This window comes from Mobula hypostoma, chromosome 1, assembly GCF_963921235.1.
Source record: "Mobula hypostoma chromosome 1, sMobHyp1.1, whole genome shotgun sequence".
Lineage (NCBI taxonomy): Eukaryota > Metazoa > Chordata > Chondrichthyes > Myliobatiformes > Myliobatidae > Mobula > Mobula hypostoma.
This window is the reverse complement of record NC_086097.1, coordinates 54,705,772-54,732,727: the sequence shown is the minus strand read 5'-3', so window position 1 is coordinate 54,732,727 and position 26,956 is coordinate 54,705,772. Positions and strand designations below refer to the sequence as shown.

At 40.8% G+C, this 26,956-nt stretch overlaps 1 protein-coding gene across 2 annotated transcripts in view; it reads left to right on the top strand.

The window, feature by feature from the left end:
* Nucleotides 1-26,956, top strand: part of wdhd1 (WD repeat and HMG-box DNA binding protein 1) — an 89,779-nt gene that overhangs the window by 39,703 nt on the left and 23,120 nt on the right. For both annotated transcript variants that reach the window (XM_063049169.1, XM_063049161.1), the window contains exons 13-20: nucleotides 1,538-1,722; nucleotides 7,761-8,002; nucleotides 11,392-11,529; nucleotides 12,149-12,305; nucleotides 19,359-19,473; nucleotides 23,428-23,559; nucleotides 24,449-24,645; nucleotides 25,721-25,884. In XM_063049169.1, coding sequence (XP_062905239.1) covers nucleotides 1,538-1,722; nucleotides 7,761-8,002; nucleotides 11,392-11,529; nucleotides 12,149-12,305; nucleotides 19,359-19,473; nucleotides 23,428-23,559; nucleotides 24,449-24,645; nucleotides 25,721-25,884 — 1,330 coding nt within the window. The remainder of the gene's footprint in view (nucleotides 1-1,537; nucleotides 1,723-7,760; nucleotides 8,003-11,391; nucleotides 11,530-12,148; nucleotides 12,306-19,358; nucleotides 19,474-23,427; nucleotides 23,560-24,448; nucleotides 24,646-25,720; nucleotides 25,885-26,956) is intronic.

Here is a 26,956-nt window from a genome sequence, read left to right as displayed (position 1 = left end):
GATCATTGTGTGTAATTATGTTTGTTGTTTACCACTTGGCTGTTCACTGATCTCTAGATCCACTAAAGATGTTCATGTTGTTGACATTTGATGGTTAAGGCACTGATTTGTGATTCAAGTTCATTCAACCGTACTCATGTATACAGCTAAATGAAACGGCATTCCTCTGGGTCTAAGGTGCAAAACACAGTACATAAAGTCGCACACAGCACGTGTAGTTATAGCGCATACAGTCACAAAATAATATTAGCTCAAGTCTCTGAATGGCATGCTCTGAAGATTAATGGTGCATGGGATATTGTACTGGAGCCACATTTCTGCAAAAATGAACAGTTCCTTCTCTCGCGCTGGGTCAGTCGTGGATGAAGGCAGTCCAGCTTGTCTTCCGGGGAGCTGCACCAACAAGAGAGTCAGCCTGCGAAGGCCAGCCTGCAACCCAGCATGGATTCCAGCACACCTTGATCCCTCCCAGATTGCCTCTGGCACCTCCTCCCCTAGGTGGCTGTAACAGGTAACATCTCAGCATGGGGACCTTGTTGCGCAACAACCGAGGCCACACAGCTGCCCCACCATCGGTCTCAGCAATGAACCCGATGTAGTATTTTGTATTACCAATGTCCAACAGAGTCTTGCCATCACAAGAAAAATGTTTGAGACAAACATTTGCACCATTTGTTGGACCCGTAAGAGGTTGCTGTGACCAAGCACACCGCCATCTTACCTTATTCTGTAGCTACTATTCAGCATCAGGTTTTGTTTTGACATAAGCAAACCATTCCTTTACTGAATAAGCTTGGTGTACATTGCTTAAATTAGATCATGAAAACTCATTATGGGTCTTATGTGAGTGTGCATTTCATTGCGATTCTGAGGTAATTTGGATTTGTGCTGAATGAGACTGATGGCTTTTCAGTTCACAGTTAGATTTCAGTTGTATCACTCCTGAGCTTATAGATGAGGTACAGCTGTAATTTTCTTGGCTTAGTTGATGAAATTTAGCGGTGTGACCATAATGTATTTGTTAAATCGTGTTTGGACACAAAATGATAGGACTGTGCCAGGTATGTTATGTTGATAAAACTCTGTTGATTTGGCCGTTAATGTAGGCAGTAGAGAGCAAGTGGACCAAAAGAATTTTTTGAGTAGCAAGTGTCCCTGACTACCTTTTTTGGGATTTTTTTTTATAAAAAGTAGCTTTTTACTTGTGTAATACAGGATCAGTTCCTTTCAAGTAATGGATATAACAAAGCAGTTTCCAATAAATGAGTGAAAGCGATTTTATATTTGACACTAGTCATGGAACTATAGTCATGCTTCTTTGCTTTGTTAAGATGATGTTGCAATTCATTTAGAACCTCTGTTCTAGTTGAAATGCAATGATGCATGAGTTAAAATCCTGTATTGTGCGTAAAGTTGTGTATGAAATTAATGTGCTCTGAACCAAGGTCACTCTTTTTTAACACTTTTGCTTCAAACACTGAATGTTAACTTTTAAGTCACAGTATTTCTTTATCGTGATATGCTTGTTTGTTTTTAGGTGTGGAATTCCATTGGTATTATTCGCTGCTACAGTGATGATCAAGATAATGCTATAGATGTAGAATTCCACGATACCTCTATACACCACGCAATTCATTTGAGTAACTTTCTTAATCATACCATGGCAGATTTATCACATGAAGCGGTGCTGTTGGCCTGTGCAAAATCTGATGAACATCCCAGGTAAAATTGCAGAGGGTGGATGTTTTAATCATCTTTATTGGTCTGTTTTAATTGTTCGTTTGATTTATTTTAAATTTTATTTGGTGATACAGTGCGGAGTAGGACCTTCCAGCCCCAGCAATGCCACAACCCCGATTAACCCTAACCTAATCACTGGACGATTTACAATAACTAATTAATCTACCTGGTATGTTTTTGGACTGTGGGAGGAAACCAGAGAAAACCCACACATTCCATGCGAGACTCCTTACAGAATGGCACTGGAATTGAACTCTGAGCTCAAACTCCCTCAACTGTAATAGTGTTGTGCTCACTGATCTGCTACTATGGCACCCAATACTTAATACCATTAAGAGATTTAGGTTGGACTATCATTCTTGAATGTTTACTCAGTGGTTGCAATTCAGAATTCCTCTCTCCTTTGACAATATCAAATGTTCAGTCTGGGGGCCAAATCTCAGCAACAATTCTACTTGAACACTTGTGTTAGTAATTTCCATGAGCAACACAAAACTTAAAGACATTTAGGTTTATTTTAGAATTCATTCATAGTTGTGTACATTTCTGGCAAGACTTCCTTATCTTCTATAAATAATTATCCTGGGAAAAAATTAACTTTGAGTGTGTTTGGTGAAAGTACTGGTAGGGAAGGAGAATAGAAAGTCCCTGATGGTCAAGAAATGTTAATCATCCACTCCAACTCTGACAGGAGAATGACTTGGCAAGGAATTTAGAAGTGATGATGTTCTTATATGCACACCCCTTTTTCCTTCAAGGGCATAACAACGTAACAACATAACAACTGGAAGTAGTGAGCACAATCAATCCTGCCATAATAGTGAGACAAGTGTAAGAGACTGGAGTAAAATGAATAAAGAAACTTGTTCATCACTGAAATGGGGAGTGCAAGGCATTCAATTGTTATTTGCAAAGATGTGAATTTCAAGTTTGAGATGTTGAGAGATCAATAATCAGTAAAGATCAGGAGGAAGGTATTGACATATCAGTGTAAATTTTCAGTTGAAGTTACAGCAGAAGATTGGTTGGCAGTCCTGAGAGCACTAGACCAGTTGGCAGCATGTGATGATTTTCTTTAGTGGCTGTGTGTGTATGTCATTGCTATGACCATTATTTATTCTCTGTCCCTAGCTGAACTTGAGAAGATGGCAATGATCTATGCCTTGAAATGTTTCATTAGGTAAAGTATTACCCACTCCTCACCCCTTCTGCCACTGTTTCAGGATACAGTCCCAACGACAATGAAGAAATGCTCATACATTTCCATTCAGATAATTGAGACTTGGAGGGGAACTTGCAGGTGGCGGTATTGTATTCTTCTCCTTCTAGAATGTAGTGATCATGGATTTGGGAGATGCAGTGAGTGTAGTCACGTTGAGTATTCATTGTTATTTTGTAGATTGCAGAGTGTACAAGCACAGGATCCTAGTGGCTTAAGGAATGAGCCTTTAGGGTCGTGCATCAGGTATCAGTCAAGGAGGCACTCTTGGTTGCACTCTTCCAGGCAACTTTAATCACTCCTGGCATGCCTTTTAGTTGGTGGAAAGGTTATGGGGTGGCTCACGTAGCCACATTATTAACATAGCTTGTCCCATTATGTTTCTGGTCAATAGTAAATAATCTAGGGCATGAGGCAATGTTTTTGCCTTTGAGAGCTGGGGGTACAGATTATAGACTTTATTTTGTTAGAGATGTCTTTGCCTGGCAGTTATGTGTTATTTGCCACTTATCTGTCTGTTGTTTAGATCTTGTTGCATCCAGACACTTTCACTTTCTGAGATGTTGTGAACACAGGTAAATATTGTACAGACATCTTGATTCAGAATACAAGATGAATGTAAGGTTATTGATGAAGCAGCTGAGATAGTTATGCCTCGGACACTATCCTGAACAACTTAGGCAATGATCATAGAATTGGACAGCATGGAAACAGGACATTTGGACCATCTCATCCATGCCAATTTGTGTAATCTGTATTAAACCCCATTGCCCTGACTAGTGAAGCCTGGCATGACATGCGCCACTTTCACGATTTTGTCCAACTCTGTTCCCACTTTTAGGGAGTTCTATACTTGCATCCTTCAATCATGCTCTCCAATAACACTCCTCAGGGTGTTAACATTCACTGTGCATATCCCTCCCTGGTTTAACTTCCCATCCCTTTATGTGCCTGATTTACCTTCCATCTATTAGTCCTTTGCCCACTTTTCCAATTGATCTTAATCTAAGTGTAACTTTAGGCTATCTTCACCGTCCACTAAAGCATCAAATCTAGTGTCATTTGCCAACTTACTAATCATGCCACTTACATTCCCATACAAATCATTATTCCACATGACAAATAATGGTGGTGGGGTGGAGATGCATCTCCACCAGAGGAGGTGTAAGGCACTCCTTCCCTATGCTAGTCTGCAGGCCACTCTTGGACAAGGTGTTCACCTGCTTAGACCCCCAATCAGGGTTACGTAAAGCCATGCGAGCAGGTGGTGGATGGTCAAATGAGTAGCTGGTGCACATCACAAATTCTGGTTTTGCAACCACTGACGCCAGGCACACAATCTCTGATGAGCATTGATACTGCACAGAAGAAGGCAATGACAAACCACTTCTGTAGAAAATTTGCCAAGAACAATAATGGTCAAGACCATGATTGCCCATATCATATGACATGCTACATAATGATGATATGACAAACAGCAGGGGATTCAGCAGTGATCCCTGTGGCACTTCATTACCACAACCCTACAATTTAAAAATGACCCTCCACCCTCTATCTCTTGTCACCAAGTCAATTTTGATTCCACTTAACTAACACATTCTGGATCGCATGTGTTCTAAACTTCACGATTAGCCTACTGTGCGGGATTTTGTCAAAGGCATTATCTGTCTATTGTAGCTCTGCCCAAGCTTGTCGTGTACACTGGCTGTTGGATGATAGTTAGGAGCTGGAATTGCAAATAGTTATTCCTCCTTCACTCCAGGACAGCATATTGTCATGCTGGGAATAAAAACATATAATGGAACTTATTCCCCTTGATACGTTGAAACATCGTTAACCAAACATGGCGAGTTATTGGCTCAAAGCTCCCACAAACACAAGTGAATCATTGCCCAGTATATACCAGGAAAGCTCTTTTGCTCACTTAAAAGAAGAAATTTCTCGTTGCTGTCAACATAATGTAAATTTCTAATGATGCCCCAGGGTATTTGGTGGTGAGGAGCTGTCAAGGTTTTCTGAACTATTGGGTTTTATTCCTATTAATATCCCTAATACACTTTTAATGTACTTTTTGATGTTGCACACCAAAAGTTTTCTAATGAAGCAGGTGGATTTAAAGGGAGTATGGGGAAATGGGTCCCCAATAAGTGGAAATATGCAAATAAGCCAGATGCCAACTCATCAGGATTTCTGAACAATGGGATTGCCAATTATTGGAATTTTACTGCATGTTGTTTGAAATCTATAGCTGGCCCAGATCCCACTACAAGCTTTGAAGTCTTCCTCACTGTCCATGACACCCCCAATCTTGGTGTCATCTGCAAATTTGCTGATCCAGTTTACTGCATTATCAACCATGCCATTGACAGAGATGACAAACAATAGACCCAGCACTGATCTCTGCAGCACCTCACTAGTCACAGGCCTCTGTCACCAATCAGAGAGCCAACCATCTACTACCACTCTCTGGCTTCTCCCGCAAAGCCAGTGTCTAATCCAGTTTACTGCCTAATCTTGAATGCCAAATAACTGAACCTTCCCGACCATCCTTCCATGTGGGACCTTGTCAAAGGCCTTGAAAAGCCCATGTAGCCACCATCCACTGCCTTGCCTTCATCAACTTTTCTGGTAACTTCCTCAAAATACCCTATAAGATTAGTTAGATATGATCTACCTTGCACAAAGCCATGTTGACTATCCTTAATCCGTCCCTCTCTATCCAAATAAATGCAGTCCCTTACAATACCTTCCAATAACTTACTACTAATGATGTCAGGTTCACTGGCCTGCAATTTCTCGGCTTATTCTTCGAGCCTATCTTAAACAATGAAATAATATTGGTTATCCTCCAGTCCTCTGGCAGCTCACCAGTGACTAAGGATATTTTAAATATCTCTGCTATGGCCCCCTGCAATTTCTGCACTAGCCTCCTACAGGATAAGACCATAAGACATAGGAGCGGAATTGGGCCATTCAGTCATGGCTGATTCTTTTTACCCCTCCTCAGCCCCACTCCCTGGTCTTCTCCCTAAACCTATGATGCCATGACCAATCAAGAACCTATCAACCTCCTCCTTAAATACACCCAACAACGACCTGGCCTCCACAGGTGCCTGTGGTAATAAATTCCACAAATTTACCACCTGGCTGATGAAATTTCTTTGCATCTCTTTTTTAAATGGATACCCCTCTTGTCCTAGATTCCCTAGCCATGGGAAACATTCTTTCCACATCTACTATTGCTATTATTACAGTCTTATGTTTCTTGCAGCAGTCTGTGATCTCCACAAATTTCCTTATCTAAATCATGCAAACTGTTATGTGGTCTATAATATAATCTCATTAATGTGGTTATCCCTTCCTTATTTCCATCCATATAGCCTCTTCAGTCCTTTTTCCCCTCCCCCTTTAGTCCCTTCTACTCTATCATGTCGAAGACAACAAAACCCTGGAACACTGAGCTGCCAGTTCTGCCCGTCCTGCAACCCAGTCTCACTAATGGCTACAATGTCATACTTCCATGCGCTGATCCAAGCCCTAACCTCATCTGCTTTTCCTACAATACTCTTTGCTTTGAAATGTGCACTACCCAGAACATCAGTCCAACCATACTTTCGTTTCCTGACGTTGCATATAGGTTTAACAGCACCTTCTCCCATAACCACTCCACTATCTGCTCCCTGCTCTGGTTCCCCGCCCCCCCCCGAGCAAAAGTATCCAAGCAGTATACCTGTTGTTGATTGGAATGGCCACAGGGGTACTCTGCACTGGCTGCCTATCCCCTTTCCACCTCCTGACAATCAGCCAGCTATCTCTGTCCTGCACCTTGGGTGTAATAACCTCCTTGTATGTCCTGTCGATCAATGCCTCAGTCTCCAGAATGATCCGTGGTTCATCCAGCTCTGGCTCTAATACTGTTTCATTATCTGTAAGAAGCTGTAGCTAGAAGCACTTCTTGTAAGTGTAGTCGTCAGGGACACGTAATTTTCTCCAAGCCTCCCTACATCCAGTAAGAGGAGCATTTCACTATCCTGACTGGCTTCTCCTCTGTTCCAACTGTGTAGTAAGAAAGGAAAAATAAACAAAAAAAATCTACCTACTGCCTCTACCTCTCTTTGGCAAAGCCTGAGCTTCCCACCCTAACACTGGCCCACTCACACAATGGCCACTCTCACAATAGCCCCTCCACTTAAACCTAACTTCTTTTTATTGGGCCTTGCTGTGCCTAATTATGCATAATCTAACGTCTCCTCGGGAACTGTGGGGCACAGAATGTGCAGATCTGCACTTCTGTCTTAAATTAATTTCTTAAATTGTTCAGCACATTCAGTTTGCTTATTTCTCCTTGAAGGTCCAATATAAAATGCTGGATTAGTGGTCCCATACCACCAAGCTTAGGAACAGTTATTATCCTTCTATTATCAGACTCCTGAAACAGTGTGGACTTCTTCACTTACCACAACACAGAACTGATCATTGAACACACCCAATGGACCTACTTTCAAGGACTCAACAACTCGTGTTCTCAGTATTATTTATTTGTTATTATTTGTTTCTTTTTGTATTTGCACAATTTGTCTTCTCTTGCACATTGGTTACTTGTCAGTTTTTGTGTGTAGTTTTTCATTGATTCGATTGTGTTTCTTTGATCTATTGTGAATGCCTGTAAAAGATTAATCTTAGCATAGTATTTGGTGACATATACATACTTTGAAAATAAATGTACTTTGAATTTTAAACTTTGTAAAGGAAATTATTGTGTATATTAAGACGTTCTGCTTTCTGTTTGTCTACCAATTAGCACACTGCAGTGTATCCACTTCAACTCCAGGGACACAAATAAAGAATGGATGGTTGATCTGGCAGACAATGAAAACATTGAAGCTATCTGTCTTGGTCAAGGTTGGGCTGCTGTTTCAACAAGTGCTCTAATTGTTCGTATATTCAGCATTGGTGGTATCCAAAAGGAACTCTTCAGTCTACCAGGGCCTGTGGTCTCCATGTCAGGACACGGGGAACAGCTAATGATCTCTTATCATCAAGGTAATGAACTGAACTTGAGAATCTATGTTGCACCTTTATCATTGATTGTTGAGGTTATTACAGAGGATTAATTATCTTTAAATTTTGACATTTCAGTTTGAGATTAAGCAGCAAGCCCGCTAAGACTTGTGTAGCAAAATTCTGAATAAATATTCACGTGCTTTGGCAGAATGGTGTGAGACCATGAGACTTGGGAGCAGAATGTGTGGCATTTTTCTTTCTCTGGGGCATTAGCCGAATCAGAAGAATTTGTATGAGAATTAATCGTTTCTTGTTTACCACTCTTGATACTTGTTTGTTTGTTCCAGATTTACCTAAATTACTGAATTTAACGTTTTAATCTACTGTTTGTGGGACTGCAGTTCATGTTTGATTATCATTAGTACAAACTTCTAAAATAACAATGCAGAAATATAACCACAGTACTGCCTTGCTAAATCATGTACATCTTTGGTAAAGAGTAACCAGTTCATACCAGTTAATCTGGAGACATCCAAACTGTTGGAGCTGTTAAATTAATAAATGAATCCTGGGGTTATTGAATCAGTAAGAGGGTTGGTGGAAGTATGTTTGTGAGCAGCTGTGTTTAGATGGAATGTAGAAGAATCTGGGAGAGTATTATTACTGGAATGAAATGGAGAAAGTATGATTGAGGAGGTAGGCAAGAGGATCTTGCAGGGATAGTTGGGAATATTTTGGAGGGAATTTGTAAGAGGAGTACCTGGTGAGGGGTGGCTGGAGTATTGTGCATGGTGGTGTGGGAGGGCCACAGATCTCAGTAAATAACTGAGGTTTGTTTAGCAAGATGTTGAATGTCAGGACAGAGAGTACTTGGTAGGCAAGGAAATGAGGGAGCTGAGGGAAGACATTGACAAATGGGAGAATGTGTGAGTAGTAATGGGAGAATGATGTGGTAGGGCATGCGTGCCTTGGATCTCTTTGCCTTTCCCATAGCAGCCCAGACAGAAATCCATCTGTTCACTTCTGCCTGAGGGGTGGTGGACACAGGTATTCTCACACATTTAACATGAATCTAGACAGACAATTGAACTACCAAGGCAAGGAAGGCCACAGACCAAGTGCAGCTGAATGTGTGCAGTATAGGTCTTCATTTGATGGTTGGCATAGGCACAATAGGCCAAAATGACTGCTTCTGTGTTGTATGACTCCGTCTGTCTCATCGTTATGCCCTTTAAATCTTGTCATTTTGATTTCACTTTCGAACACCTCCTTATCTGACTGTTCCCATTTTTTGATTACAGCTCTGCAAAGAGGATGGATATTTTCTAACAGTAAATTTGCTGTATAATTGGAAGTTATTTTTGATCTAACAAGAGAGTTGAAATTTGGTTCATTCTGCCTGGAGGAAATATAGACTGCCACCTAGTGGGATCTTAAGTACTTGCATTTTTAGTCATGTCATTGTTTTAGTAGACTAGGAATTTATTTATTTATTTAGTTTAGAATTAGTGTGGAACAGGCCCTTCTAGCCCCGCGAGCCATGCTGCCCAGCAATTAATTTTAATGCCAGCCTAATCATGGGACAATTTACAATGACCAATTAACCTACTAGCTGATACGTTTTTGGACTGAAACATAGAAAGCCTACACAACAGTACAGGCCCTTCAGCCCACAAAGCTGTGCCGAACAAGTTCTTACCTTAGAATTTACCTAGGGTTACCCATAACCCTCTATTTTTCTAAGCTCTTAAAAGACCCTATCGTTTCCGCCTCCACCACCGTTGCTGGCAGTCCATTCCACACATTCACCACTCTCTGCATAAAACACTTACCCCTGACATCTCCTTTGTACCTACCTGCAAGCACCTTAAAACTGTGCGCTCTCGTGTTAGACATTTCAGCCCTGGGGAAAAAGCCTCTGACTATCCACACGATCAATAACTCTCATCATCTTATACACCTCTATCGGGTCACCTCTCATCCTCCGTCGCTCCAAGGAGAAAAGGCCGAGTTCACTCAACCTGTTCTCATAAGGAATGCCCTCCAAACCAGGTAACATCCTTGTAAATCTCCTCTGCACCCTTTCTATGGTTTCCACATCCTTCCTGTAGTGAGATGACCAGAACTGAGAACAGTACTCCAAGTGGGTATTATATAACTGTGGGAGTAAACTGGAGCACAGAAGAAGTACGTGCATACCCAGGAAACAATGTACAAGCCTACCTTCTGAGGATGCTGGAATTGAACTCTGAACTCTAACTGTAATAGCATTGCATTAACCGCAATGCCACCATGACAAAATACATTATATTAGTAATAAAATATTCTTTGCCCTTTGCAGAAGTATATTGGTAACAATGCTGGAAGGCATCTATCCAAGCATCAGTCGACAAAGGATTTTTTTTTTTAAAGTGTCTTAGGTTAACATTGTTCATTAAACTTTTATATCCTTCTATGTTGCTTTTCTTTGAAAGCATAAGGAAAAAAAATTATTTAGATCTGCCCAACATTATATTGAGATTTTGATATGAAGATATTTGTTTTATATTTAGTATTTTTAACTTGCTCTCAGATTATGGTTGATCCTGATTCAGCTGAATATAGTATTCTTCCTTTGCTGATTTAAGGAAGTGGGGTAGACTGTGCTGAATGGTGTCTATTAGAACTGCTCTTTGTACTTGCTGAAGATGTTGATTAAGAAATCTCACACATCTGGGTGATTAAGTATTTCTGCCTTAGTGCATGATATGATCCTGGGGAAGAGAAAAGATTTTCTCTAGGCTGCTTAATTTTTGCTGTTTAGTGTATTTTTACTGTTTAGACCTTGCACTTAACTGTTTGTGAGCATTTCTGCTGAAGGCTGATTCAATTTTTCTAAACTTGCTGTACCTTATGGGAAAGCTGTTCATTTTCAATAAGCCGCAGGATTGAATTATTTAATTCAGGTGCTGAAGTGGAAGAAATTATTCAAGAGGTTTTGAACCGTTTGAGACGTGTAATGTTTATTGCTGGCATGCTATGTTGGCACTGGAATATGTGTTAGATATTGACACAAATAATGTTAATAAAAATGAAACTGTATGTTCTGATAAGCACATGATAAATAAATTGGGATCTTGAATCTTGATCTTTTTATCATGAACCTATTTCATAGTTATGAACTGAATAGGGTAAAAACTGAAAACACAACAAACAATTAGCATGCAGAATGCATTTCTGTAGGATGCTCGGCAGAATGTGTTTATGGTAACTCCTCTCCACTTTAGAGATTTCTATGTATGTGATCCATGCTAAGGTAGAATTAACACAAGAACAGTTTCACCATTCCCTTAAGGACATAGTGGATAACTTAGTTTCTTTGTTCTTTTAGTTACTTCCCTTTATTAAAATAATTTGTTATATTATTGAAAAATTATTTTTCTCTTCAGGCACCGGATTTGATGGAGATCAGTGTCTTGGGGTCCAACTTATGGAACTGGGAAAAAGAAGGTCACAGGTTCTCCATGGTGTTCCCCTTCCTTTAAGTAGAAAGTCATATCTGACGTGGCAGGGCTTTTCTGCTGAAGGTAATCTTAGTATGTCCTTAACATGACACTTGCTGCAGGATAAAATACGTAGGCAAAATAGAATTCCAAATAATCAACATGACAGTTTCTTACCTTTAATATTGCACTGCAGTGACAGAAGAAGAAACAGAACAGAGAGTTCTGCAGTTTAATCCAGAGGGAAATCTTTCTGAGTGAGGTTCTGTGCTAATAGGTTATTCATGTTGTGGATCACCCTGGTAATATTTTAATAATAATATCACTGATTATTCTTCTAATTTATATTATTTATGTTGGGTTATTAAATCAAAAGTGCAAAGTTTTGCTTTGATTTTTCATTGGTTATTGGTGCTTTTTCACTTTGGCCTCCATGTTGGAACCTTGTTTTACCACTTTGAGAATTATTGGTTAATCAAAAATGTTTTGCAAGTGTAGTACTAAAGATATTTTTGCAAAAATGCTAGACTAGAACTTAAAAGCATTAATTGTATATTCTTTTGAAGATCTTAATTCATTGTCTTTATATTGCAGTAATTGTTATGTTTTGAAATAGTTATGGCATATGATCAACTTATGATCCTAAATAATGATCATATTCAGTATAGTAACTGTTGTAACTTGTAACATTACTTCACTACAGGAACTCCAGCATTTGCAGATTCGGATGGGATAGTACGAATGTTGAACAGATCTCTAGGGATGACCTGGATTCCTATTTCTAACACTAGGGACCATTGCAAGAGCAAGTCTGATCATTACTGGGTGATCGGTATCCATGAAAACCCTCAACAACTCAGGTGAAAGAATTATAACCATTAGCACATGTATTATGTGGGTTTGACTGTTTACTCTTTTCTTTAGATGCTGCCTGACCTGCTGATCCTCCAGCATTTTCTGTGTGTTGCTTTGGATTTCCAGCATCTGCAGATTTTCTTGTGTTCATGTTTTGCTACAAATGTTTCAAATTGTCCAAATTGTAACTACAGTAAGCAAATATTTTGAATTATGTTGCAAATTTGGGAAGTCTTAATTCTACCACAAAATATCTTCAAAAAAAGTAATGTTATAGAAGTAAGGTCAGATTGTCCACAATTTGTAACTTTGATCCTTAAAGTTTTTGGACATACTTGTATATATTAGGATGTATTTTTAAGACACGTTTTTCATTAGAAATGAAATAGTGAATTCCAGTTGTTTGGGTCATTGGTTAATTGGGGCAGCCATTTATTTGGAACATTATGCCACTCAATTGAGGCAGGAGACTGTTGCTGAACAGTTTCTAACTAGTGTCAGTCGCATGCACTTGTGTGACTTAGGCAATACACCAAGCTTAGAGTGATCAGTTTTTAAGTAGCATCAATTGCGTGTATTTGTGTTCAAGAAGCAGTGATATTTATCATTGATGTTGAGAAGTGAGAAGTAAGCAGTAAGACACTTCAGAACTGTTTTGCTCGCTGCAGTTTTAAGCATTCAGGTTTGGAGATGCCAGAAATGAAGAATTTGTAGGTATCGACCATCATCTTAAATGCTACAATGAGAATGAAGATTTGGAATGGAATCATCTAAAACATTGTATGAAGGCAGACCATTACCTGCACTTGGTGTCTGCACTGATTTTGTTCATTTAAAGTCAATCATAGGAATGTGACAGATGAATTCCTCCGTCGATAACTATCAAGAACTAATACACGGTTTTACAGTACTATAGAGGTATTGGTAATGTTCTAGTTTGTTCTGTATTTCATTTAAGCACAGAAATTTTGACTCAGTAAAGTGGTAGCTTGTTTTTTTAATATACTTTTTAACTATTTTCATGAAACTTTGGCTATTTGGAGCTGCTGCTTATTTGTACAGGTCCTGATGTGTCTCACTTAACCAAAATCGATTGTAATGAGTAACCATCATCTCATATCCTGTACATAGGTAAAGCAGTGCAGATTGGGGGGCTGTTTTGTGGAGCGCTACTGCTCTGTCCATTGCAAAAGGCAGGATCTCCCAATGGCCACCTATTTCAATTCAGCTTCCCATTCCTATTCTGACATGTCTGTCCATGACCATCTCTACTGCCATAGAAACATAGAAAACCTACACCACAATGTCGGCCCTTCAGCCCACAATACTGTGCCAAACGTATACTTACTTTGAAATTACCTAAGGCTACCCATAGCCCTCTATTTTTCTAAGCTCCATGTACCTAGCCAGGAGTCTCTTAAGGATGTACCTATCCAGGAGGTACCTATCCACCTCCACCACCGTCGCCAGCAGCCCATTCCATGCAGTCGCCACTCTCTGTGTAAGAAAACTTACCCCTGACATCTCTGTACCTGCTTCCAAGCACCTTAAAACTGTGCCCTCTCGTGTCAGCCATTTCAGTCCTGGGAAAAAGCCTCTTACTATCCACACGATCAATGCCTCTCATCATCTTATTTTGCCATGATGAGGCCAAATTCAGGTTGGAGGAGCAACACCTCGGATTCTGTCTAGTACGCTCCAACCTGATGACATGAACATCAATTTCTCTAATTTCCAGTAATTTCTTCTCCTCCTCCCTCCTTCTTCTTCCTTTTTCATTCTGGTTATCCTCTCATGTGTTCGCGTCTCACCTGCTCATCACCTCCCTCTGGTTCCTCTCCTTCCATTTCTTGCATGGTTCACTGTCCTCTCATATTAGATTCTTTCTTTAGCCCTTTACCTCATCCACCTAATCCCTCCCAGCTTTTTACTTCATCCCCCTCTCCCACCCACCCACCTTCCTCCTCACCTGGTCTCACCTGCCACCTACCAGCTTGTACTCTTTCCCCTCCCCCATCGCCGCCTTCTGGCTTCTGCCCTCTTCCTTTCCAGCCCTAATGAAGGGTTTCAGCTCAAAATATCGACTGTTTATTCCCATGCATAAATGCTGCCTGATTTGCTGAATTTCTCCAGCAGTTTGTGTGAGTAAACAGTACCTTACAGGCATTTTATGCTAATGTAGGACTTGGGAAAATACTTATTCCAATGAATACCTAACGAGTTGCAGCTACAGAGATTCTCTATTTTGACCACCGATGTGTGTGCAGACCACGGGATGCGCTGTAGCAATTCACTAAAATACTTTCAAAAGCCACTCTATCATTTAAAAGAGCAAGGAGATAAAATACATAGGAACACTGCCAGCTGGATGTTCCTGCTCAGTTCACAGCTCAGACTGATTTGCAAATATGCCACTCTTCCTTTATTGTTACAAAATCCTTTCCCAATGGATGAATAAAGCATAGGCTGCAGCAGTTCAAGAATTGGTTCAACATTGCCTTCTCTTTAATAACTTCAGAGGAATTTAAAAAAATACTGGTCTGGTTAATGTTGTTTGTATCCCAGAAATAAGTTCAAGTTGTCTTGATTCTAAGTAAAAATAGGCAGTATATTAAACACCATTTATTTTTTAAAAAAAAACTCCCTTCATTGCAATGTAAGTTACCCTGAAATGCAAACTATTCAAAATGGTTTTGCCTGCAATAACAAATATGAATGCTTACATACAGTGTATTTAGGTTATTATCAGAAAATGAAAATTATTTTGGCCAAGTTGTGTATACTTTGTGGGCCCAAGATTGTTATTGATATTGATGAATGGTTTTTTGTGAAGGAGATCTAAATTGCAACTCAGTTTCAAGTTCAACATGTCCCAGTTGATTCTTACCAATTTTTATCGACGTACCTGAGAAAGCATTCTGTCTGGATGCATGACAGCTTTGTACGGCAACAGCTCTGCACGAATTTGTTAGAAATTGCAGAAGCTGCATCTCAGCACATCTCAGGAAGCAGCCTCCCCTCTATGGACTCTGTGTAGATTTCGGACTGCTTCGGTAAAGTAACATAAAAGACCTCACCCACCCCAGGCATTCTCTATTCTCTCATCTCCAACTGGGCAGCAAATACAAAAGCCTGAAAGCACATTCCACAGGTTCATGGACAGCTTTTATCCCAGTGTCATCAGAATCAGACTCTTGAATGATAACATGGATTCTTGACCTTGCAGTCCACCTTGTTATGATTTTGGACTTTTAGTGTTTACTGCACTGTGCGCTTTCGGTGTCTTTTACACTTCATTCTGCATTGTTATTGTTTTATCCATTTTAGCTCAATGTAGTGTAATGATTTAATCTGTATAAACCATATGCAAGACAAGCTTTTCACTGTATCTTGGTACACATGACAATAATGAACCAATACCAATATTTGACTTTAAATAGATACTTCTTAAACATTTTCCTTCAAACAAAAGTAGGTTGTGTCTAACCAGTCTTGTAGAGCTTTTCAAGGAGGTTACCAGAAAAGTCGGTGAAGGAAAGGTTGTGGGCATTGTCTTCATGGACTATAGCAAGGCCTTTGACAAAGCTTCGGACGGGCAGCTCGTTCAGAAGGCTCAGTTGCTTGGTGTTCAGGATGAAGTAGTAAATTAGATTCAATATTGCCTTAGTAGGGTAAGCCTACTACTACTACTATGTCGACCCAAGCCTAGGGGGCTGACGTCGGGCACGAGCACGGACTCTCCACTTCTCCCTCTCCCTCATCAGTGTGTTCAGTTCTTCTACATTAGCCGCACTGCTGTCTTCTAGGAGCGTGTTGACCATAGTCTTGGGAGGGCACCCAGGGTTCATCTCCCCGTGCTTGGGTTCCCATATGATGACTGGGCTGGCAGGTAGCTCGGGGTGGCGTAGACAGTGCCCGCTAGTTGCAGTCTTCTCGCCTCGATTTTAGTGGTGAGCATCGGTAGGTTGTTATAGAGCTCGACGTTCATCATGTGCTGTTGCCAACTCACGTCAAGAGCCATCCGGAGCATTCGTGTATAGCAACCATCTAGAGACTTTCGCATAGTCTTGGTGAGTGTCCACGTCTCGCATCCGTACGTGAGAATGGACTTTATGACTAATATGAAATCCTCTTTTTAAGCCCTCTGGTCAGGTTTGACTTCCAGATTTCCTTCAGGGTTCATAGCCCTCCACGCCAGCGCCTTCCGTATCTTTATGTCCTTCTCCGAACTCATCATTCTTGACCCGAGGTACTTGTATTCAAAGACTTTCTTAATGGTATCATTCTCTACGGTCTTGAGAGTACCTGCGTCACAGTTAAACGCCATGTACTCTGTCTTTTTAGCATTTAGGTGAAGTCCAACTTTATTGCACTCAATTTCCATTTTTGTCAGTAGCTGCTGTGCTTCCTCCATCTGGTCAGAGAGGAGGACTATGTCATCTGCAAAATCGAGATCTGTGAGTGTAACTGGTCTGACCCTTTTGGTTCGCCCTGGTTTTATAGTAAAACCAAGCTTCTCATGATCTTTGGTAGCTTGACGCAGAGCGTAATCAAGGACGATAAGCCACAGGGTCGTAATGGGGTCGTAATAGATGGTTGCCTCTCTGGAGGCCTGTGACTGGTGGTGTGCTGCAGAGATCAATTTATCCTCTATATTAATGTTTCAGATGATAACGTAGCACCCTGGATCAGCAATTTTGTGGATGACACCAAGACGGGGGGCATGGTGAACAATTTTTCCAGATGGACTGAAAAATAGATAAAATTTAATGCACTTTGGTAGGACAAGCTAGTCTGCACAGTGAACGGTAGGGTACTGAGGAATGCAGTCAAACAAGGGGTATACAGATCCATAATTCCTTGAAAGTGATGTCACAGCTAGATAGAGTCATAAATATAGCTTTTTTGCACATTGGCCTTTATAAGTCAGGATATAGGAGTTCAGATGTTATGTTGAAGTTGTATAAGATATTGGTGAGGCCAAATTGGGTGTATTGGGTGCAGTTCTGGTCACCTACCTACAGGAAAGAGCACAAAGAAAATTTGCAAGGATGTTGCTGAGATTTAAGCAGCTGAGCTATCAGAAAAGGTTGAATAGGCTAGGACATTTTTGCCTGGATCATAGGAGAATTATGGGAGATTTTATAGAGGTGTACCACAATTATGAGGGGTATAGATAGGGTAAATGCAAGTAGACTTGTTCCACTAAGATAGGTTGAGACTAGAACTAAAGGTTGTATGTTAAGGGTAAAGGGTGAAAGGTGAAATCTTTAAGGGAAACCTAAAGGCAAACTTCACTCAGAGGGTGGTGTGAGTGTTGAACAAGCTGCCAGTGGAAGTGATGGATGCAAGTTTGATTACAAGATCTAAGATAAGTTTGGATAAGTACGTGGATGAGAGGGGTATGAAGGGGCATGGTCCTGGTGCGGGGCGATAGGACTAGACAGAATAACAGTTCGGCACGGATTAGATAGGCCAAAAGGCCTGTTTATGTGCTGTAGTAATCAATTACTCTAAAAGTACTATTTGTTTTGAAAAATAGTCAAGTATGAGTGCCATGGTAGCGGAGCGGTTGTTGTTTCAGCTCAGAGTTCATTCCAGCGCCTTCTTCAAGAAAGTTTGTTTGTACTTCCCGTGGACGTGTGGGTTTCCTCCGGGTGCTCCGGTTTCCTCCCACAGTCAAAGGCATACGGGTTATTAGGCTAGGGTAAAATAGGTGGATGGCTGGGCGGTGTAGCTCGTTTGGCTGGAAGGGTCTTTTCCATGCTGTGCTTCTTAAAAACAATTCCAGTGAGTCTACAATAATCTGTGAGGATATTGACTTCTAGTTTGCACTGTCCTATTTCTGCTAGAGGGTGAGATGGTGTCTTAACTTCCTAGTGGAATCCAGTGGTTGGGATGATGAATTTCTCAGTGGCAGTGTCTATTTTTTTTACTGATGAGCATGTTTCAAGTAAGGCAACCTGAACAACGCAGTTTTAAAAAAGTTCAGATTACCAGGAAGATTTATATAGCAATTGTAATAGCCTCACCCAGGGGCGGTACACTTGGTGGCATAACCAAGTTCTCAGACACCTGGCATCAATCTTGAAACAGAGGCGAATCACCACAAATGCTCTCCCACAAACATCGGCAGGAAATGTCCACATCACACGATTTGTACAAGCAGGCCAACCTCCAGAGCACCATATAACATCAAAAGATGTAAGCATTCTGCAGGTTGCTCAGGATTGGAAAATGGACGTGGACTTGAGAAAAAAAGCTCGTGTTTCCCCCAGACATTGTGGATACAGCACACCGGCAAGACATGGTCCTGTGGTCCACAACAGCCAAGCTGGCATATGTTGTGGAATTGACAGTACCATAGGAAGATGGTGTCGAAGAAGCTTATGAGAAGGAAAAGGCCAAGTACTCTGAACTGGCAACTGAAGCTGCCCAGAATGGCTGGAAGACCAAGATTTTCCCTGTAGAAGTGGGATGCAGGGGATTCGTTGCTACATCTACCACCAGTCTATTGAAGAAGATGGGGGTGAGGGGTCTCTCCCTCCAACAAGCAATCAAGTCCTTGTCAAATGCAGCAGAAGAAAGCAGCAATTGGATTTGGATTAAAAGGAAAGACAACAACTGGGCTGCAAGATGAAGACAGGAGGGTATGGAACTGAGGGGGTGTATCTGGGATGCCAGGTAGCACCGTTGAGCCCTCTGGAGACGTCGTGGGCTTATCAACGAAACGTCAAAGAAGGAGAATACCTACCTGATGACCCCGATGACGTACCTACTTTCCCTTCTTGTCACCACTTCAAGCCCACTGCCAACATCAAGAGTGCCAACTTACCACAGGGATTGAAACATCAAGTCCTAGTAGCTCTACTGATCTACTATAGCATTCACCCACCCATATAACACCCACCTACTTCTCCCTTTACCTGGTTTCACCTAACACCTGCATTACTAATACTTGCATTATATAGCAAGCAAATGGCATTTGTAATTTAAAACTAATAATTATGATTAAATATAATCACATTCTTGGAACTAAAACATATCATTATCAACAGATGCATTCCATGCAAAGGAGCAAAGTTTCCACCAACACTTCCTCGTCCCACTGTAACAGTCCTACCACTGAAACTTCCCTATTGTCAGACTACTTCAGAAAAAGGACAAATGGAGGTATGTTCTTTTATATTAGTCCTATGTCCTAAATTCATTTTTTTTTAACATAACCTAAGTTTTATTTGAGTACTTAATGTTCGCAAAATTTAGTTTGTTCTTTATTGCAACTTAAGATAAATCAAAAGAAAGGCAAATTAACTCATTATAAATTGCATAAGAAATCATAAAGGATGCCACCAGTGTGTTTTCAAACTGAATTTCAGTGTGGTTGCTTTCTCTTTCGGATTGATTCAAATGTGGTTATTATAAGCCGGTGAGTTTACTGTCAGTTGTAGGGATGTTAATAGAAAATTAACATTCTGAGTGATAGGATTAATTTATACTTGGAAACTCGGGGATTGATGAGGAATAATCAGCACAGCCTTGTTTGTCGGAGATTTTGTATGACAAATGAAGAAGTAACAAAATCTACCGATGAGGGCAGTGCGGTTGATCTAACCTACATGGACTTCAGCAAAGTTTTTGAACAAGATCCCATGTGGAAGACTGGTCCAGAATGCTTCTCTGGGATCCAAGCGGAGCTGCCAAATTGGATACAAAATTGGCTTAGTTATAGAAAGAGAATGAATCCCAGGGCAGTGGTGTGTTCCTTGTACGATGTGGGAAGTCTAGGAGACCTCCAGTGTCCCTGATGACTACACTTGTGAGAAGTGCATCTGACTGTAGCTACTTACAGACTGTGTTAGGGAACTGGAGATGAAACTGGATGATAGGAGCTACAGAGGCAGTTATGTCTAAATTGCAGGCGGCAGGTAGCTGGGTGACTGTCAGGAGAAGGAAAAATGCAGATAGTGCAGTGTCACCCCTGTGGCACTAACAAGTAAACCACTTTGGATATAGTGGGGTGGGGGGAGTGGGAGGGGTGACCAACCGGGGGAAAGACACAGCGACCAGGTCTCTGGCACTGTGTCTATCTCTGTGGATCAGAAGGGAATGGGGGATCAGAGGAGAGCTGTGGTGATAGGAGATTCAATAGACAGGTGGACATGAAAGGGACTCCCTGATGATATGTTGCCTCCCAGGTACCAAGTTAGGCCTTATTAGATCAAGTCCACAGCACTCTTAAGGGGAGGATGAGCAGCCAGAACTCATGGTGCATGTTGGTACAACTTACATAGTTAGGAAGATGGGTGAGATCCTAAAGAGCAAATACAGGGAGTAGGTAGGAAGCTAGAAACCAGGACCTCAAGGGCAGTAATCTCTAGATTGCTGCCTGTGCCAGATACCAGTGAGGGTAAGAATAGGATGATATGGCAGATGTGTGGTTGTAGAATTGGTGTGGAGGGGGAAGGGTTGCAGATTTGTGGATCAATGGGACATCTTCTGGGAAAGGTATGACCTGTACCTGAACTCAAGGGAAACCATTGTCCTTGCACGCAGGTTTGCTAGAGCTGTTGGGGTTGGTGTAAACTAGGTTGATGGGGGTTGAACCAGAGTGACAGGTCAGATAAGGGAGCTGTTGGTTTAAAGGGAGATATAATGTGTAGAGCGATTGTGAGGAACATTAGGCAGTGGATAGAGCATACCTGCAGTAAGTTGGATGGGTTGAAATGTATCTGTTAATGCAAGAAGTATCAGGAACAAGGTTGAATGCATAGCATGGATGAGTACATTGAACCACGACTTTGTAGCCATTACAGAGACTTTGCTGTCACAAGGACAAAAATGGCTCCTGGATGTTCCCGGGGTTTAGATGTTTTAAAAGGGACAGGGAGGGAGGTGAAAGAGTGGGGGAAGTGGTATTGCTAATCAGGAATAGTATCATAGCTGCAGAAAGGGAGGATGTCATGGAGGGATCAGTTACTGAGTCAGTGTGGGTGGAAATCAGAAACATGAAGAGAGGTATCACACTATTGGGAGTATTCTATAGACCCCACCCCACTCCAATAACAACAGAAACACTGAGGAGCAGGTCGGTAGGCAGATTTCACAAAACATGAAGGGAGGTATCACACTATTGGGAGTATTCTATAGACCCCCTGTCCCCAATAGCAACAGAGACACTGAGGAGCAGATCGTTAGGCAGATTTTGGAAAAAATGGAAAAATAACAGGGTGTCATAGGTGACTTCAACTTCCCTAAGAGTGATTGGAACCTCTAGTGTAGAAAGTTCAGATGAGATGGCATATCATAGGTGTGTCCAGGAAGGATTCCTGACACTATGCTTAGACAGCCTAACTAAAGGAGAGGCCATATTGGATCTGCTACTAGTTAATGAATCTGGTCAGGTGTCAGATATCTTGATGGCTGAGCATTTCAGAGACAGTGACCACAACTCCCTGACCTTAACCATAGTCTTGAAGAGAGATAGGAGCAGATGGTATTGGAAGGGTCTGTACTGTTCCATGTTCTAACAAAGACATTTAAAGGAAAAGTACATGATTTAAAGTGAATAAAAGATTAAAGAGAGATTTTTTTTCACTTGTGACCTCGGACACAATGTCTGAAGAGATGGTAGGCATTGATCGTGTGGATAGTCAGAGGCTTTTCCCCAGGGCTGAAATGGCTAGCGTGAGAGAGCATAGTTTTAAGGTGCTTGGAAGTAGGTACAGAGGAGGCGTCAGGGGTAAGTTTTTTACGCAGAGACTGGTGAGTGTGTGGAATGGGCTGCCGGCGGCGGTAGTGGAGGCGGAAACGATGGAGTCTTTTAAGAGACTCTTGGATGGCTACATGGAGCTTAGAAAAATAGAGGGCTATGGGTAAAGCTGAAGTAGTTTTAAGGTAGGAACATGTGTGGCACAGCTTTGTGGGCCGAAGGGCCTGTATTGTGCTGTAGGTTTTCTATGTTTCTATACTAATAAAGTATCTAGACAAGCACTTGAACTGTAATGTTATAGAAAGCTCTGGACTAAGTGCTGTTAAACGGGGTTAGTTTAGCTTGATGCTTGGTTGGCATGGATGTGGTAGGCTGAACAGCCTGCTTCTGTGCCTCTAGTTTATGAAGCTAATTGTTGAAATATTTTTTTTAAATCAGTGAAATTTATGTTAACCATTTTTCTAAGTTTGCATTCTCAAGTTTAGCAGACGATGTAGGTATGTGTGTATAATATTCTGTCATGTTTTTTTCAAAGTATATTTTGGGAAGATAGGCTTTAATTCTGAGAATGTAGCTAGGATCAAAAACTCCAAGTTTAATAGATTTATTTATTTATTGGGATACAGTGCGGAATATGTCCTTCTGGCCCTTCGAGCTGTGCCACCCAGCAGCCCCCTCCCCCGATTTAACCCTAGCATAATCACGGGACAATTTACAATGCCCAATTAACCTACCAGCTGGTAAGTCTTTGGACTGTGGGAGGAAACTGGAGAACCCAGAGGAAATCCACGCAGTTGTGCAGAGAACATACAAACATTATACAGACATTGGTGGAAATTAAACCTGGGTTGCTGGTACTGTAAGGTGTTGTGCTAACCACTACATTGTTGTGCATCCCCAGTTGCCTATTAGATTTTGAAAAAACTGAGACATACTCTGATGTTTGGGAGGGTTGAGTATTGGGTAATTATTTGGGTGATGCCATTTCTGATCAAAGAAATCAACAGAAATTAAATTCAGCTAGGTTCCATAATCAGTGACTGATCCATTCTACTACTTCATCTTCCAAGAAAGGTGAATGTCACTGCTACAGTCCTACATGTATGTCACCTGTAAGTGAATTGACCCACTGTTTAAATAGCTAATTCTTGCCACTGTGTTTGTTGTGATGCCCAGTGCCAGATGGAGCCATAATGCAGCTTTAAGCAACTAATGATTCTGTGGGATTTGGATCTGTAAGCAGAGGTTAATCTCGAAGATAATTAGTATAGATGGATTTCATGTAAGCCCTGGGGAGATTTTTGCTTTTTCGATATTAGTTGGCTCAATCTGCAGATATTCAGTATATCAAGTCCCTGTATTCAAATATTGTGAGTAGCACGTAATAGATAATTTCAATTTTTCTCTTTTTGCAGGAGCAGTACTGGCGATCTGTTTTGTTTCATAACCATTTTGACTATTTGGAAGCAAATAACTATGAATTCGATCTAGCTGCGGAAAACCAAGCAGTGAAGGAACAGCAGGAACTGCTTATGAAAATGTTTGCTGTGAGTATAATGTATATAATCTTCCACAGCTGTTTCTGCAAATATAAGTATTATCTCATGGCTGTTCGTGAAAATGGAACTCTTCTAATATTCTGCAACAAAAGAATCTTTGTATGATAAATTGTGGCTGGAATCTTATTTTTAATGTACAACTGAATAGTTTTATATACATTCGATTTGGAGCTACTTTAACTCCTCATCTTCTTAAAGTTTTAACAAGTAGCGATTGGAATTTGGATTGATCTGACTCAAGTGCAGTATTTTTTAAGGTAAAATGCAAATATTTTTAATGTGAGGGTGATTAATTCCACCTTGTATCTTTACTAGAATTTGCAACAAAAAGTAGTTTTATAAGTATATTGGGTCCCCTGTAAACTGAAACATGAGTCTTCTAAGATTGCAGTGAATGAGACGATGTACTATAGAACTAATCTTGCCACTTTATTGTAGTATTGTGCATTGGAGACCCACGTGACAGTTGCACAATAGACTTCTGGATATTTTGTCATCAGACCACTGGGCTGAAACTCAGTTCCTTTAAAATCATGCAGTTGCATGTTAAGAAGCCTGTGCCCAAATAGTCTGAGTTATTTTTTTTCCTTTATTTTACTTGAAGTTTTGATTAAATATTGTTGAGAAGCAGAAATACTGACTCTGAATGCATTGGAAATTCTTCATGGATGATACAAAAGAAAAATTTGCATCATCCATGCATGCAGATTCCTTATCACTGAAGATTGATTTGAGCACTGATGTTTCAACTACAGGGCAAAGGTGATAACTGTTTAATGTTCCTTCTTGCAATTTGTATTTTTTAAAAGTAAACAATTTTAAAATGAGAACTAATCTGACAAGTAAGTAAAGCATTAATATTTTGTTTATCATTTAGTTATCTTGCAAGGTTGATCGTGAATTTCGTTGTGAAGAGCTTTCGGAGTTTATGACCCAGAATGTCTTAAGTCTGGCTATCAAGTATGCTTCACGTTCAAAACGTCTAACGCTTGCACAGCGCCTCAGTGATCTGGCGCAGGAGAAAGCTGCGACACTGACTGCAGTACAGGAGGAGGATACGGAATTAAATACTGGGTATTGGCACTTGTGTTATATTGTAATTGCAGTATATTCCCACAAAATCATGGTCTAAGGAAAAAGATCTTAACACAGTAACAAATTCTTTGCAGTGTTAAAATTGACATCTCAGGGACACACTATTCCACATACATTGTAAAGCTGGAGAGTATATTATAGGATAAAATGTAAATAAAATGACCAAGCCAAAATCACCAAATACTGTTAATGGCTCAGCAGAATGTAGTTAACGTCTGGAATTTTTGAAATATTTCATCTAGTGCTGCACATCATGAATTAAAAATTCCTCCTGTTACACCATTTCTTTCTAGTGGTTCTACTCCTAATTTAGCTTGTACTGTATTACTCTGATGTGTATAGTTGGCGCATGGCCAAGTGGTTAAGGCGTCGGTCTAGTGATCTGAAGGTCGCTAGTCCAAGCCTTAGCTAAGACAGCGTGTTATGTCCTTGAGCAAGGCACTTAACCACACATTGCTCTGCGATGAAACCAGTACCAAGCTGTATCGGCCCTAGTGCCCTTCCCTTGGACAACATTGGTGGCATGGAAAGGGGAGACTTGCGGCATGGAAAGGGGAGACTTGCAGCATGGGCAACTGTCGGTCTTCCATACAACCTTGCCCAGGCCTGCGCCCTGGAAACCTTCCAAGGTGCAAATCCATGGTCTCACCGGACTAATGGATGCCTGTGATGTGTATACATTTACAAATGTTATCAACATGTAGGGAAAATGCTGGAGTGAAGTATAAATGGCTTGAATTAAGTTTATTTGTGAAGCATAAGCTGAGTCCCCATATAACTTTAGAATATCATTCATAGCTTGGAAGAAAAAATGAGCAGTTAGGATATTTTGAAATACAGTAAATGGCATTGCACACAGTTGCCCATTAAATTCTAAAGAGCAATTGATTTCACCTAATCACATTGAAATAAATAAGTAGCAACCAGCCTCTGCATGTTTTTGTACCTTGGCACTGAATTGCTTGGTATAGAAAAGTGATCTTCTTTAAGTTAAACCCTGAGGTACTTAGTGGAGTAAATTCTGCTAGTTATTGACACTGTCTTCTTTATATAGTTACAGTAGACCAGTTACTGGATATAATTCACCCCACATGCAACCTTCAGCTCAAAGTTGCATTCAGAATACAGGAGGAGGAAATGACGAAGGTGTACAGAACGATGCAGAAGAAGATGGTGTCTCTGGATTGGATCCTGAGGAACGACTTCATGCAAATAGAAGTGAGACAAGCCAAATATTAAAATTTTAAATTTGCAGAGTATTTCTCTAGCCTGATTCTAATTCTAACCAGCTGTAGTTTTACAATATTGGTTGTTCCTTTTGTGAGGCTATTCCCATGAGGATATTAAATAAACATAATTGCATTACTTTCACTGCAGTTATCTCTGGATTACTACCAGTGCCATGTGCTAGTCAGAGTAGAAATAGGAGGATATATCAGATGAATACGTGGCTTGAAAAATGGTGCAAGGGGGAGGGATTCAAATTTCTGGGGCATTGGAACCAGTTCTGGAGGAGGTGGGACCGGTACAAACAGGACGGTCTGCACCTGGCTGGACTGGAACCAATTTCCTAGGGGGAGCATTTGCTACTGTTGTTCAGGAGGATTTAAACTAATGTGACAGGGGGATGGAAACAAGTACAGAGAGACAGAGGGGTGTAAAATGAGGGTAGAAGCAAAAAGTAGTAAGGTAAAATGTAAAAGTGGCAGGCAGGCAAACCCAGGGCAGAAATCAAAAAGGGCCACTTTTCAACATAATTGTATAAGGGCTAAGAGTGTTGTAAAAGCAAGCCTGAAGGCTTTGTGTGTCAATGCAAGGAGCATTCATAACAAGGTGGATGAATTGCACATAGTTATTAATGAATATGATATAGTTGGGATCACAGAGACATGGCTCCAGGGTGACCAAGGATGGGAGCTCAACATTCAGGGATATTGAATATTCAGGAGGGATAGACATGAAAGAAAAAGAGGTGGAGTAGTATTGCTGGTTAGAGAGAAGATTAACGCAATAGAAAGGAAGGACATCAGCCAGGAGGATGTGGAATCGATATGGGTAGAGCTGCATAACACTAAGGGGCAGAAAACGCTGGTGGGAGTTGTGTACAGGCCACCTAACAGTAGTAGTGAGGTTGGGGATGGCATTAAACAGGAAATTAGAAATAAATAAAGGTACAGCAGTTATAATGGGTGACTTCAATCTATATATAGATTGGGTGAACCAAATTGGTAAGGGTGCTGAGGAAGAGGATTTCTTGGAATGTATGCGGGATGGTTTTCTGAACCAACTA